Source organism: Diorhabda carinulata, chromosome X (genome assembly GCF_026250575.1).
Source record: "Diorhabda carinulata isolate Delta chromosome X, icDioCari1.1, whole genome shotgun sequence".
Lineage (NCBI taxonomy): Eukaryota > Metazoa > Arthropoda > Insecta > Coleoptera > Chrysomelidae > Diorhabda > Diorhabda carinulata.
The window spans coordinates 60655912-60672355 of NC_079472.1; the positions used below are offsets into that span (position 1 = coordinate 60655912).

Genomic DNA, 16444 nt, shown 5'->3' on the forward strand with positions numbered 1-16444 from the left:
CCACCAAGTTGCCTCAACGATGTTCACTATTACTCTATATTGGAAACGTCAAATCATTTTTACTGGCACAGGTCCCAAAGATGTAAGCCATATATATCCAGAGAGGTTTCAATATCTGTTTGAAGAGAAGCTTGTATTGAATTTGAACATTGTTCAATGGTAATAGGAAGTTTTGTTTTCGTTTATTCGAAAGGTTAACATGAGCAGATTTGTTTTCGTTCAACTTGATACGCCATCTATTTGTCCCAAGGTGTTAATAAGATCCATAGATGTTAGTAATTTTATATTAGTTTCATCGTGGTCTTTTCGACTGAATATACGGGGTACTAACATACTTATAACTTATAATTTAACCCCTTATGCTTGGATCACGTCTAGAGTAGCAGCAGACACAGTTTGTTTTCCTCTAAGGACATTTCGATTTTTCGATAGTTGAGTGCCTTTCTCGAATACCAAATTGATGAGATGGAATGATGTTCATCTTATCTATCATATGTTTATCTATCCAAGGAGCAATTTTTCGTACACTTTCGAAATAACAGGCATCAAAGAAGTAGACAGGTAGAATTTAATGTCCTGGAGAGGTTTACCTGGCTTAGTTATCTCAGTTTAAATAACGCATTAATAAGTTTGGGTGATTTGAGTATAGCTTTGCATGGAAGTAGCTTCAGGATTTTCCCGGTGTTGATATCAAATTCAGGGGTTGTTTTAGGATCTACGTATGTCCTTATTTCCGTAAAAACTTTTTTTGAAGAAGTTCAATCCATCTTCTCTGTGTCTAAATAATTTTCTTCGGAATATTTCTGGATGGTGAAGGATTTCTTTCTTTTACTTGTATAACGATCTAAAACTCATAAACCATAAATTTCATCGAGTTAAACGAGGAGTATCGTTTTGTTAAAAAATCAATTTTTAAACCAATTTTTGCTATTTTTAGATTGTCCCTGTTAAAGTTACTCATTGTTAACCATTGCCCCTGGCCGTCAGATAGTAGTGTAGAATCATTTATTCCGTCAAATATACTACATGAATATACGTAATCATCCGTTAAAAATTCATGATTCAATTTAGAAACTAGACTTTATATGAATATGAATTTTGACTTCGCAACTTTGAGGACCTATATCGCAAAAACGAGAGGTCGTATGAGAAATCTACTCACTCTCGAATTTTTTGCATCACATCCAATACCAATAAAGAGATTGAGATTTTAGAAAAATTTTATAAATGTCAATGTAAATATAATAATGAATAATTCGAATTGAGAGTGTTGCTTCTTTTTTTGTCAATGATAGATTATATTTCAATAAATACCGATTAGGATGTAACGCTAAAAAAAATTTTACTTAAAAACGTATGCTATCCATTGAGAAACACCTGAAATCAAATCGTTTATCCACGAAAAGATTTTTTTATATTAAACCAGATGAACTTCCAAAGTTAATTCGTGTTTTGCTGAAAATTCTGAAGTAAACTGATAGGTAGTGGATATTATTTTATCCCTAACATTAAAAGAATTCAATTTGATATGTGTCTCAACCATAATTTCTATTCTCATGAAAATGATTACAGAGAGAACCGGAACGTTAAAATTGTATACAGTTCAAATAGACCTTCACAACTTACGTACAGAATTACAGAATTAAGACAGATAGATATACGATTATACGTAGTTAATTGAACATTAACTAAGAGTTTCATTAGATAAACTGAATATAAGAATAAAGCTTTTTGTACATGATGCAGTGGCCACCTCTGAATCCGTAGTGTTCAAGGAAAATAATCTTTAATTCAGCTTCTGCGTTTTCCAATCTACAGAGAGTGATATTATCTAGCACTTTTCCTACATTATTCAGGAGGGAAAGCGTCCCGTAATAATTTACATAACTGTTTGTTAACTTTAAGTACAGGAATGATGCTAGTTGTTTTATTATGGAGTAATAAATAATTCTGAATACTCACGGTGCCGTGACCTTCTTGAAAATATGTAAATGTATACGTGAATATAAATATGTACATACTGTTGCCTTTCTAAATTTGGTTGAGTTGTTTGATGATTTTTCTCAAGATGTTCTATAATTGTTTCTTTCAGGTTTAATTGCTCTTTCTTTGTCTGGTTCCTGGTTAGATCTATCCTTGACGTTGTTTTTTATCTCCTATAGCGTCCATTTCTGTGGCTTCTATTTTATTTTCTTAAGTTGTTTTTGTTCACGTTTCGATCCGTACACCAGGATACTTTTTTCTATTTCAGTATTGCACTGTTTTTCATTTAGTGTTTTATTGCTTTTGCTCTGTTTATTCTTCATTCTAAACACTACTAAGTACTACGTTTCTCCTTCATTCATCTGTAGATCCGTATTATTCCTTTAGTTTGCGTTTCACATTTTCTAAGTCACCTCTATGGTTTGCACATATTACCTGATCATATACAAGAAGCTAGCATATAAATTGAGTCTTAAAACTGATCTGAATCTCAAAAAAAACATGTTCAGGGTCATTCATTCAAAATTTAAGAAGAAGATGTATGTGTTAAATAAGAAATTGAAACTACAGCCCAAGACAATCGACATTGTTGAAATCCATTCTTTCCAGACGTTTTATTGAAAAGAAATGGAATTGTTGAATTAGAGTTTTAGTTTTGGTGTTATTGGCGATTGCGATCTTGGCGAATTCATTGGATATATTGAAAATTCCATCCAGTATCTTTTTCGTGACGCTAAAAATTTTGTCCTGGAGGCGTACAGGAGTTAGATCTCGAAAAACAGTGTCTATTGAGGATACAAATTCATCAGTCGGCCAAAAAATATATCACCACTGTCAGGATTTTGAGGAGGATTGTTTTTACTCTTTAAAAACAGAAAAAGGTTGTTATAAAAGACTATTTCGAGAGAGTGAACAGCTAGATTGAAGCAAGACCACACAACGAAATCTCAATATGAATAATATGATCTCAAATGTGTAAGAAACACTTAAAAATTGTGAAAACTTTTTCACTGGCACAGTTAAGTATAAGTTATAAATAAGTAGCCCAACATTGTCGAAGATCCTTCCCAAAATTCACAAATCTGGGAAGGCCTATTGTTTTAACAACTTATACCCCTAGTTACAATTTTTCCAGGTGGTTAGCGAAGGAGTTTGAAAAGCTACCCATCAAATCGGAGAGTTTTTCAGTGAATAGTTCGTCAGAATTTATTAATAAGGTACAGGTACATCCCAGTCTCCATTTCCTGGTTCATCGTTTAATTCACTCTCCATTGAATATCGAGAGCTAAAATAAGGAAACTACCTTTATTGAGGATGTAACAATAAAAATTTGCTCTCGTACCCTCCAATCCTGTTTATACAAAGGGATTGGAAGGAATTTTTAACAGATTGGGTTCTAAATTGGTTTATAAATCCAGCAATACATTAGAACAATTGTTGGGTAATTTTAATTATCTGTTGTGCAGTGTAGTATATTGGGCAGACTAAAAGATCTTTTAATGTCCGGGTTGAGGAGCACATAGCTCATTTAAAATATAGACGGACTAAAAATCGAGTATTGCCGAACACGCTGTCTTAATCATGAGATAAATATTGATAATATAAACTTGATAATATATTCGATTGTACATTCCAGGATAGGAATATTAATCGCTCAATCAAGAACTCTAACATAACCTAACAAGTTCATTGCATGTTACGGCTTTTTCTCCTTTTTTCTCTGTCCTTTTTTACTCCACCATCCACGGTCTCCCATTTTGTTTAGATCACATGTTACTTAACTTTCCCATTGGCTTTTGATCTTTTGCATTCTGTTATATTTTATATGTCCTAGCCATAAAATGGATGAAAAATAATAGCGATAAAAAATACATTCAACAATAAATTGTCCAGTGTTTAGTGCAGTCTATAGTTTAGTAATTAATAAATAAATGTGAAGATTCCTACCAAGGAGGTTTTCCCGCTGGAATTATTTTTCTCGGGAGAATGTTGGATTGATGGATATTTTGTATAAACAAGGTGAGTCAAGTTAAGTTTTACTTCACCTTCAGTCTCTGAAGACGATAATTTGGTTATCGAAACGCGCGTCAAACATTGTAGTTGTGAGTGTTGTGGTCGTATAAACAGTTTTGTCCGCATAAAGTATAAGTATCCAGTTGATATTTATAGATGTATTTATTTATTTAAAAAATTGTACATTCACTGTTCATAACATGTAAGGCTGTATGGTTGATCATATAATTGTTTATCTAGGTTCTTTGCTGTTGGGTGCTGGATAAGCTTATGTAGTAGCGGTTATCCGTTGTGTATAGATGGTATGTGATCAGAAAATATTGATTGCTCAATTTGAATTCATTTGAATCAACCAATAAATGAAAGTTATTCCAACTATTAAAACAAAGATTAGATTTTAAACAAAATACTAAGCTACACATTTCATATAAGATCACAAGTGAAATATCATTTTGAAATTAGATTAAAATGACTGACGAAGAAATTAATGTCAGTGTTTTAGAGTCTCAGGTGTGTTGTACTATATTTTGATTGTAAAACTTTCCGTTTAGGAATATACTTGGTTAGGAATTATAACGATTAATATTCAACACCCTCCACTTTAACACCAGTGACATAAATTTTCTTCGTCATTCTTATAGGGCTATTTTTCACTTTTTAATTCGTTTATCTCGAGAAGTGGGTATTTTATACAACTATAATAGGCCGATATCACACGTTACCACTTTTCATTTAGAATATTTTATGAGAGTAATTATTAATATAAAGTTGAATGGGTAGGTGAATCATTTCATAATATAAAATAATTTCATTACAAAAATTGATCCTATTACAAATCAGAATATTGTGCAAATCTATTTTTAAACGATGTAAACCTTGAAGCAGTTTGTGATTAATCATATACGAGGGCGGTGAGATTATAACACTTATGGTGACACTGCTTCCGCCATGTTTCTAATGTCATCTGTCAAAATTTTTGCTTTGCAGTAAATTTGAAGAAAAAATAATTACTTCTAAAGTAGAGGGCAAGAAACCTTTCAATTCCATAGATTGATATGTCTCAGTGACTCTCTGCTTTAAAACATAGCTATATGAAAGCAGTAATTTCTGATTCTTCAGGATCGTCATTAACTACAACAGAAATGTATATTTCAACCAAACTAGTATGTAATATTTTTTATGAGAAATATCTGTCGCGATTATTCAATGCTGATCAAAAGTTCGTTCATATTTTCAAGAGTAAGCTGAATGAAACTTACGTATACTATGATACACTAGAAATAAAAGTATAGTCGATAAAACGTCTAAACAAACGTGCTTCAAGACAACGCACCTCTCGATTCGTCCCCTAATGTTGCAAAAAGCTAGGACTATGTTATTTATTGCTTCTTTTCTCGATTATTTCCCAATACTTCTTGGAAGGAGATTTCAGAAGTCCACCAGTAGCTCTCAAACTTAGTTCTATTGCACAATCTAATCAAAAAACATGACATCGCGTACATTTTCAAGATGGTTAGAGACGAAAAATACGAGACCTTTACGATAAAAAGTCTCCTTCCAGAACTGATAGTAGTTGATTTAACGGAAACAAAAGATTATGGTTTGTTTCACGTACAGTTATCTCGCTTAATTTCAGACCAGAAATCAAATAGGAACTTACACTAACAACGATAAATAAGAGAAGATAAAAGAAGAAGTGAATAAAATAGAAAATGTTATCTACATACACAAATAGAAATCTATATTCGAGACTATTCCTCGTAAAACATGTTAGAACGCCTTGCATATACATGCAACTTATTTTCGATCTTGAACAATTGATAACAAGTTTTCATAAAGATAAATTAATTCGGCAAAATTATCTCAGAATGTAGTTCATACAATAGCAATTGCTTCTCATCAACGGTACGCTCATTTTTGGTCCATTTTATATATAACTTTGTTTTTAGGAAACTGACACTATACTGAAGAATTTGAGAGAATATTAGAGCCTTAAAACGTCGCATTGCATTTCATGTCTCTCAAAGTCCACTTCTTTCATCCGCACCTGAGCTTCTTACCTGAAAATTTAAACAACGAAGCGCGTTTTCACCTTGATGGGTTTGCTAATCGCCAAAATTGCCGCTTTTCGAGCTCTGAGAACTCATATGTGATTATTGCATTCACAATGTGACACTTTTTGTTGTATATTTTGTACTGGAGGCATAATTGGACTATAGTTTTTTGAAAATGAGGCTGGTCAAACAGTGACTGATACTGGAGCTCGATAATGCAGTACTTTTGTCGAAATTGGATGGTACTGATGTGGCCAATATGTGATTTCAACAAAAAGGTGCCATATGCCATACACTTCATGAAACACTTGAATTACTGCATTGGAAATCTCTACATCGTGTATTCTCTCATTTCGTTGATTAGAATTAGCCCCCTAGTTCGTTTGATTGAACACCATTAGATTTCTTTGTATGGGGCTATTCCAAGTCACAGGGCTACATCAACAAACCGACAACCACGTGAACATTGAAGAGGAGATTCAACGTTGCATCAACGACATTCAGCCACATTTATTCAGAACAATCATGTAAAATTTCGACAAACCAATGCGTATGTGTATACAAAGTCGTGGAGGCCTTTCGTCCGATGTGTTTCCCCACAAATAACCCATAAAAATAAATAAATTCTGTATCTATGGAATAAATGATTTAGTCCCAATGTATTAAAAATTCGTGTGTTTTGACCAACCAAAAATCAAAAACCTATTTGTTCAAGAGATTGAGCTCAGAATAGAGCTTGAGTGGCGCTAGTTTGAAACCAAATAACAAAATGAAACAATAAAATTGATACCGTGAAATCTATTGAAAGGTGTTACTACTATAGATCGATTGATTACTTGGTGTAAATGAAAAAGTGGTGACGAGGTTTCTAGGAAGATCAGGTATATGATTGAGAATATTTGGCGCGTCAAAAAGAAAGCAATTCCATGATTAGAAAACATGGTTTCAAAATAATTAGTCACGGTGACGGTCCTATAAAAAAATAGCGAAGAGCGTTCCAAGAGGTGTCATTGATAAACAAGAGAAGCATGAAATGTTAATATCAGGCATATACCAAAGTATTGTGAAGTGAAAAATGCGATTATTGAAGTTGAAAAGAAGATCAACGAAGTTATTTGTTCTTAGTCGTAGATCCGAGGAATTCGATCATTATTGTTTGGTGCCTGGAATCGCGAGGGAAGCGAGGAAGTGTACGAGATTTGAGATGAGAAAGTTCTCATTCTAGAACGGATGATTCTTTAAGAGGGGAGCTGTTCAACAAGACTTAATATTTAGTTTCCTGTAATTTGACCTTTGCTCATATTAATTATCAAATATTTTTGTTTGTTCTCAACTATTCTTGAATATTACTGAATTATAAGAGTTATTAGAACTAATAGAATAATATAGTATGACCTATAAATAGAGCAAGAGAATGTAGAAGATGTTTATAGTTGGATTAGGAGAAACGACAAAGTTTTAAATGAAATTTACTGACCTTGGTGTCTATAGATATAAGTTCTGGAATAAATAAATAAACTTCAATATGTTGCAATTCAATTTCTACTTAGTAATTCACCTAGTTTGTTGACGTATTTTCTATGACACGTCTCTGAATATAATTTAGTTTAATTAAGTTTATTGCTATGAGCAGCTCATATTTTCCACCATATCACGTATGAGGATCTTATTTTTCAAATCACTCAATACAGGAAAACATATAAAAACATTTTTTTTGAGGATTTTGAATTACATAATTATGCATTTTAATCTACTTACTTTTTACCGATTTTTTGCATTTTTGTAATATATGAATGATCAGAACAGAAAAACTTGTTTAAATATGAATAAGTTCAAAACATAAAAGAAATATTATCGTCTTGAATGATTTTTGCTCGCAAAAGTGACAAAAGGCTTGAAATCTATAACCCCGACCCCAATATGGTGTTTCGGATCCCTGTCGACTCCTTTAGAAATCTGAGGGAGAAATTCATGATACCAGCAGACCTCTTGAGTTGAGTGAACTCGTATAAGAAGCCTCTTGCAACTAGGTCTGAAGTTATGCAGGTTGCAGGATTTATTACGACAATACCGACTGTAATTATAATTATGGGGTTTCTGACTTCAGTTTAGCGGAGGTATTTTAAACGCGGTTTCAATTTATTCAGTTACCGGAGACTTTAGCGAAATATTTATATATTTTTAGAATTTAAAAAATTCTATGAAAAACATAATATTGGCGACCACCCCATGTACGCTCGCATTTAAAAATACATTTCCCCGAAAAACTACCTCAAAAAAATAATAATACCTCCCTCGACACCTGACAGAACTAATTCCAGGTTACCTCCTTTAGAGAAATCCAAACAATCTTTATTTCATGACCTTGTTAATGTCGTATTAGTATGGAATTAACTCAATTCTCTTCGATATACCTGGTACACGTTTAAGGAAAAACCAATATACTTATACGAGCCCAGTCGAAACGTTTAGAATTGAAGACAACTTCGCTTTTTCTCGAGTAATCGAAGCGAGCATATTTCGAGATTCGGCACGCGCGACTTAGTTTAGTTTTGTCGTTTTGTATGTATACGGAAATAAAATCCAAATAAATATCAACCTAAGAGATCAAGAAGTTTAAAAAAAATATATGTGTGTTTAGGTGTGTTTGTGTATGTTTTCGTAGTGAAATCGTGGTAAAATCAAATCCCAAAGTATACTAACTCTAATATACGAGTATTTTCGAGGTTTCGAATACTTATGTATTCATCATCTGGGAATAAGGGAATGAATTAGTTAAGAATTACGGTTACCTGAGATGTTAATTTTTAGATTTCTTTTCCATTGTTGGTTTTCATTGTAAGTAACATTAGTTTTACATTTAGATAACGCCATCTATCGGCAATAATAAGGTTATTATGAGAAATTCAAATTACTACAGGTAGGCAAACTTATAAACTTTTTTTTATAATCATCCTAATAGACGATTGAAGAATAATTCATGTTCTTGATTTTAGGTCTCTTCTGTTTTAAAATTAATTTTTTCAATAATTTTTGGAAGAAAGATAAAATTTGACTTCGACTTTTCTTCGACTCTTTATCAAATTTTATCTTTCTTCCCAAAATTATTAAAAAAATTAATTTTAAAACAGAAAAGACCCAAAATTAAGAAATTTAGAGATGCATTAATATATCAAAAAGTCTAAGAAATAAGAAATTTATCTTAAGATATACAGGGTGTCCCTCGACGAGCCGAAACTGTCTGTATATGGCAAAATACTCTTAGTAAAATTATGAAAATTTCTACGTTTGGGTTTTCGGATAAGATCTTTTTAAATAAAATATTTTTTAAAGATGGCCGACTTTCGATTTTTCGTTATTTTAAATAGAACCCCCTACATTTCAATACATTTTTGAAATCTACGTAAAATTTTAGTATACTTTTATCTAAAAACTTTTTTCGAAAAATGCACACTTTTTGTGACTGTTGCAGACCCTTATAAATTATTTTTTTACGAGGATACTCTTAAGGATATGAAAATGGTTTCTGTTCGGTTGCCTTTAGCATGGTCAGACATATGTGAATCTATGTTGAAAGTTTTTCATTTTATACAGGGTGTATATAAAAAGAGTTCAAAATTTAACTTCATAAATATCAAATTTTTTAATATTTTAAAATAGAACCACCGGGTTTTTTCTATTTTAATGCATTTAGGAGTAGAAAATAAGGCAAAAAGATATCGACATGCAGTTTTAGCTATTTTGATGTTAATTTAATTTACTCTCGAAAAACCTGTCCAATCTTTTTGTTACATAGGATGACATAAATTGAAGTTTGACTATTTTGAGAACAAAATTGGTTCTCCATTCGTTTCCATGTAAGAAAATCAACTTTAATATTTTCTGCATTCGTATTTTACGATAAACATTGATAATTTGGCAGATGTTTATATAGTACGCAATGAATTAATTCATATATCTAGTTGTCTTTTGCTAAAGAATAAAATTGAGTTTAAAAGCTAATAATCTTTACTGTATATATATTACATCTCTCTGACTGTCCTTCAGAGGGAAACGTAATTACTTTCCTGGCTAAATGTCGTCTCTAATATTGAATTACATCCCCTTGGATACCACGAAAGTGGTTGCTTTCTTCTTCGGAGAACGGTCAGAATGTTTTAGTGTGACAACGGTCTATGACTTTGTTATTATGAAAATTATTCAAAACAGAATATTATTACAAACATTATAGGCAATAACATACAACAACAAACAACAAACAACAGTTTGATAACTGCGTCTCATACAATTTCTCAAATGCGTTAACCTTTATTTTTTCTCATATCTAGATTTCTTTTTGTTCCTTCAGTATGCAGTTTCACTAAATTGTATATGGCATTTAAAACGATATGACCATACGAAATAAATACTCTGTATATGAGAAACTATTGAATATCATTAATTTTGCGTAGTAAGTTTTCAACAAAAATCATCAATGAACATCTGTATACAAATTGATCTGTAAAACAAATATTCATTTTTCAAAAGGTGGGATTTTTATTTTTTTTCTTAAAAATTTCATTCGGTATGTCTTTTTATTTAGAAGAAGCATTTCCTATGCTAAAACTTATGAGTTTAGTAATTTTTTCTAAATCTTTCTAAATCTTGAGTAATATAAACAATTATTTTAATGAGAATAATTATACTTAATCTTTCAAATATCCACCTACATTGTTTATGCTAGTTTAATTTCAATTTCCATATGAATTTTTTACATTTGTACGTGAATAATATTGGAAGCTTGTCTTATTTTTTCATTCCCACGGCCTTTATTGCAAGTATTTGGTACGCACTCCTCTTAATAGCCCCAACAATCAATTTTTTTAGTATATCAGTAATCGATTTGGCCATGCATTTGGTCTTGATCTGCCTAAGCACCTCCAAAGAAAATATAAATAGTTGTGAATACATTATTTGGAAAAACTTGAATAGAGCATTTTGAAGTAATGATGACAAATGATTTTCAAGAAAATCAACATTTATAGCGCCGTGTAGAGAAATATGAGCCGTCAAATTTTTATATACCATTTTTGAAAATGTTGCTTTTGTACTAATAATGAAAAAAATGACTTCTCACCGTTTTTGTAAAAAGTAACGTCATCGCAATTAATTCCTTAATAGAAAAAAAATCTGTCGACGCGGATTTTTTACAGTTACTAATCTCATTTACAAAAAGTTAATCAACGAGGACAACCACAGTATTACTGATACGTATACCTTTAATACTTAGGTCCGATTTTCGATGAATGTCATATACGAGGTCTGGCTATTAAATAACGAGACTGGTCTACCAGTTGAATATAGTTTTCCGCCTTCGATTTGCTAAAAAAATGTTAAAAAACTGCAATAATTGAGGTTCATGCTTTTCTTTCAGTTTCATTTATTGAATTTACGGAAGAAAGGAATTTTCATGAATTGTCTTATTAATGGACCATCAAATGATCCTGCTTTAATTTTTTCCTTGCTCAACTGAGGCATTATCCCACCTATACGAGGTCTCGCTATTAAATAACGAGATTGGTTACGAAAAAGGATTTTATTATAAAAATTATCCTACATTCGAATACTCCCTTTCAGTATACTCCCCTCCCCTCGCCATACACCTTTCCATACGTGTTTTCCATTGACCGAAGCAGTGCTGGAAGTCTTCTTTGGTGAGAGCCTTTAGGAGCTCTGCCGTTTTTTCCATCGCCTGAAATCGGGACCGTTTCAAAGCGGATTTAACTTCGGAAACAAAAAAATCGCACGGTGCCAAATCTGGTGAGTACGGCGGGTATTCGAGCTCTGGAGTGCGCTTACTAGCCAAATACTGCTTCACAGATATCACGTGATGGACATGTGCGTTGTCCTGGTGCAAAATCGGGCCGTTTTTTACGAACTCGTTTTCGCTGTGTTGCCAAAACTGCCAAATAGTACGTTATACCGTTAATTTCGAAAAAAACGATCAACGTTGTTTTGAATTGTGATTTGCTCTCTCGGCCTTCACTAAAGCGCTTACACCACCCAAAAAGACGCGCACGAGATGGAAAATTGTCCCCATAGGCCTCTTGCAACAATTTATAGTACACAGTAGGAGTTTTTTTTCAATTTTACGAGAAATTTGAGTTTGTTTCTGTTTCTCATCACACATGGTTTTCGGCACGAGAAAAAAATACGTCCCCACACATCCTAAGCTATGTAAACAAACACCCAATTTGACAATTACAACATTGCGACATGTCATTTTCATTGGTTATTTATGCAGTTCAAAAATCACAGGGTGCAATATTTAATACGAATCCCTAAATTGGTTTTTCCAAAGCCGGTCCTGGCATTTCTGAGCTTAGCTAATACCAATCGAATGCTTGATAATAGTGTATTACATCATCAAAAAATTTCAAAAATTAAGTGAACTGTATGACTATAAACAATTGAAATTTATCAATCAAGTTCTCAAATTAATAATACGGTAAAAGTTTGTCATGGATCATCCTGTATAATGTGAAAATGGACTATATTATTTCGATTTCTCGAAAGTTTATGTTTTTGATTACGAGGTGTTTCTCAAAATTGTTTAAAAAAACCCTATATAATTTGATAAAACTAAATATTATAAAAATTAGAATCCAAATAAAAAAAAAGATACCCAGAGTCACATTTTAAGATGTTGTTTCCTACATATTTTGTTAATAACGTTTATACCTAATTTCCATAATAACGGAAATTATTATCGACCGCTGTTCCATTAAAAACTGACCCTGTATATATAAGAAAATACGGAACAAAAGTTGTAAATCGCTTTTTTATTTTAATAAACTGACAAATGGAATACTCTTAATGTATTTTAAATATAAGAAAATATTCAGTTTCTTTTAAAAAAAAAGGCATCGAAAAAATTTAAAGGTTATAATTTTATTACCGGTGTGTAACCTACTTTCTTGAACGCACTAAACGGACACATAGTTTTACACGTACCTGAAGAAAACAACAGCGCAATCCAGCACCATAAACTCAAAACTTTTCTCATAGCTATCCCATATTTTTAAGTAACTTTTTGAATTTTTCACTATATAAATGTAATCGACGTTTTCCGACGGAATCGAAACACCAACTATCCCGATGGATGCTGCTGCCATGCCACCATGATGCGCGCGTCTTTTCTATCCCGTTCTCCTCCAGAATTCGTGCCCATGTGAAATCAAGGCATGCTTAACGGCCGTATCATAGGATCTACTCAATATTTGCCAGTTCTTCTGAAAAATACATAAATAACGATGCGATCTTACAAACGATGCATTCTCTGGTCCATTGGATACTGATAGGTCAGTTTATTGAGTGGAGGTTATCACCAATTTCGTAAATAAAGTATTACACTAGCTTACACGGTTTTTGTACCAAGCTAAACGTTACACTAATTATTGTTTATTTACAAAGGTGATAAGACATGAGGTTGAGTTATTCTTCCAAAATTCTTTTCATTTTTTTAGTCTTTTATGGTTTATGGTAGTACCTCATGTGATTCCTTGTCCAGTTTACCTTCAGTCTCTGAAGATAAGAATACGATAATTTATTTATCGAAACTCGTGCCAAATAGTGTAATTGTGAGCGTTGGTGTAGTGGTAGTTTATTCAATATCAAAATCACCGACGGTTCCAAAAATTTCATGCCTCTGCTCCTATTCGCTTTGTTGATTTCTTCCATCCAGGTCTTCTTTACTCTTCCTCTGTTTCTCGCTATTACCTTGTCTCTTTGGCTTCACTTATTGTATTTCTTATAATGTCATTTTCTCTCCTAGATTTATTCTATTCAATTCCGTTTCATCTTCTGTTTTTCCCTCACTTTTGTTTTGACCATTCAGAAGCTTGAAGTATTCTCGCCATCTTTCCATAACTTGGTCTTCCTCCGTGATTACCATGTCTCTTTTGTCTTTTATATTTTTCACGTTCAATTTATTCTTTATCTGTTGTTTCTTCATCATATTAGATGATTGTATGTGTAACACACCGATATGCTGAATTGTCGATTCAAATTTGACAAGCCTCGAGCATGACGTAATGCTGGAAGCAGAATCTTTTCTTTGCCTTTGACATTAGGTTATGCATTTAAACGATGTTTTTCAAGTGACTCCACAAAAAATAGTCTAAAGGATTTATGTCGGGTAATCGCGGGGGCCATTTGATAAAACACCTCTTCCAATCCATCTTCTAGGACACCCCTTATTTAGTTATTGTCTCGCCACACATGCATATTGAGAAGGACACTATCTTGTTGTAGCCAAAATCAAGTATAATACTATTTTCTAATAAATCTAAATACATCGGATCATATAAGTTACTCTCATCGAAAGAAGTACCAATTATTTTGTCGCCTATTATTCCAGCCCATACGTTCAGTCTTTCGGGAGATTGGGTATGGGATTGACGCATCCAACAAGGATTGTTACGTGACAACTATCTACAATTTTGTTTCCAACGTGATGTGATTGTGGGAGACAGATCGCGCTCATTGGCATACAGGTATATGTGTATATGTGTTTTTACAATAGCTTCCTTGTCTTTCTTATTCAAGAATATTTTATTTTCCTGTCCGCAGTATTCTATCTATTTTATCTTCATCATAGGTTTTTGCTGGTTATATTTCATCTTCAACCTTCATTAGTTGATATCATCGTCAATAAAAAATGGTCGCTGCTTATATCTGCTCCCTTTATAACTTTAATGTCCGCTCACAGGCTAAACTAGACAGTAGAGTTAAAACCATGAAATCGGATAGATCACCTAAAGATTCTAGAGCTAATCAAGCTAAAAAGACGTAATAATCTAAAGAACCAAATACATAGCATGTTGGACAAAGATGCCTCATTCGAAGTAGTATTCAACGACCGCCAATCATAAGTTAACAAGCTCGAACTGTATCTCTAGCTATTTCATTCACCATGGAGATGTTGGGGTTTCGTATTCATTGATCTTGCTTCAAACAATCATTGTGTTATAAAACTTGACCAATTTCCATAAGGATTGAACGGTGTCCTTTGTTGTATTTTCTAACTTCTTCTGCTGATGTTGTGAATTCCATTTTATATACTTGCATGGTTAATTGTTTAACAAAATAATTCAATACAACGTTAGTAAACATTCAGTTTTATTGGAAAATTCTAATTGTTGCAACAAATTGAGTTGAATTGAACTGAAGTTGTGAAGAAATAACCTGATTCCATATATTTGCATTTTTATCTTAAATATTGTTACCAGCAGTTTGTGTAATATTATACCTAAAGTAGTTAAAAATTTATAATAATTTCATAACCTTGACATACGGCTTTGTTTCAATCGAGAGTGGTTTGTTTGTATTTTATATTTTTACATCAATATTAAAATAAAAGTTTACTTTTCCACCTGCTGAGGTCATTTCGGAAACAATGGCGTACAAAAAATATTAAAACCCTCGATATTGTGGATTTTTGTTATCACGATTTGGTTTTTAGAATCGTTGAAAAATTAAAATAAGTTATACCTTAAATACAAAAAAAAAACTCGTATTTTTAATCACGATTAATTGAATGAAATTATCCTTATTTTCATCTCATCATATGCATCAAGTCAAATAATTATAATTTCATAGTTGTCATCCCATAAGTTTCGCACGTTTCCATTTCTCACGATAAGACATTAATTGCTCACAAAATTATAGCAAAGAGATCTAAACAGTTGTACGGAGGGCAAAATATAAAATATTATCGAGGGAAGTAAAAATATTGATAAAAGGAAAGTTGTATCAATTCATATCGAATACAATAATGAGCAAACTAATCGATTTACCTGCAATCACAAGTCACTGAACAGAAAATTGTGACTGTCCTTTATAAAAGGTTATCTATCTGGCCCACCCTAACCTAACCTAACCTATCAGCTAGCCATCAAACGTCCACTGATACTTATATCTGTTAACAAAAATTAAGAATTCTAAATGAAAATGAAGTTATGAAGCTACTCAATAACATTATCGCGGCCAGAGTTGGCGAAGAATGGCCACTGCGCTGAAGATGACTTAGTCTGCCATTTCTGAATTTACCGTCGTTATTAAGAGACTAGTGACTTCCATCGAAGACACCACACTCATGAAAGGTGATCCATTCATTGTCAGCACATCGTTTAGAAATCGAGTCCTCAATGTTACTCAAGGTCAACGAGTGCTCAGAAAAACGCGTTATGTGTGGCTGGATACTCAGGAGAAGACTTAAGACAGCTAACTTTGAGACAAAATACACTACGATAGAAGAGGACGAGGAGAAAGATTTCGGAGTGTTGCATAAAAAGACGTAGCTTTTGGAGGAGATTCCCGGGTAGTTTAGGTGTGTACTTGAATGGAAGCAAAAA

General features: G+C 32.7%; 1 protein-coding gene across 3 annotated transcripts in view; it reads right to left on the reverse strand.

Moving 5' to 3' along the window:
• Positions 1-13341, reverse strand: part of LOC130902472 (cell adhesion molecule Dscam2) — a 104998-nt gene extending 91657 nt beyond the window's left edge. For 2 of the 3 annotated variants that reach the window (XM_057814649.1, XM_057814648.1), the window contains exon 1: positions 13044-13319. In XM_057814649.1, coding sequence (XP_057670632.1) covers positions 13044-13095 — 52 coding nt within the window. In that variant the 5' untranslated portion in view covers positions 13096-13319. Of the gene's footprint in view, positions 1-13043 lie in introns of all 3 variants that reach the window. The other variant, XM_057814647.1, reaches the window with a different exon arrangement.
• Between the last annotated feature and the right edge of the window lie 3103 nt (positions 13342-16444).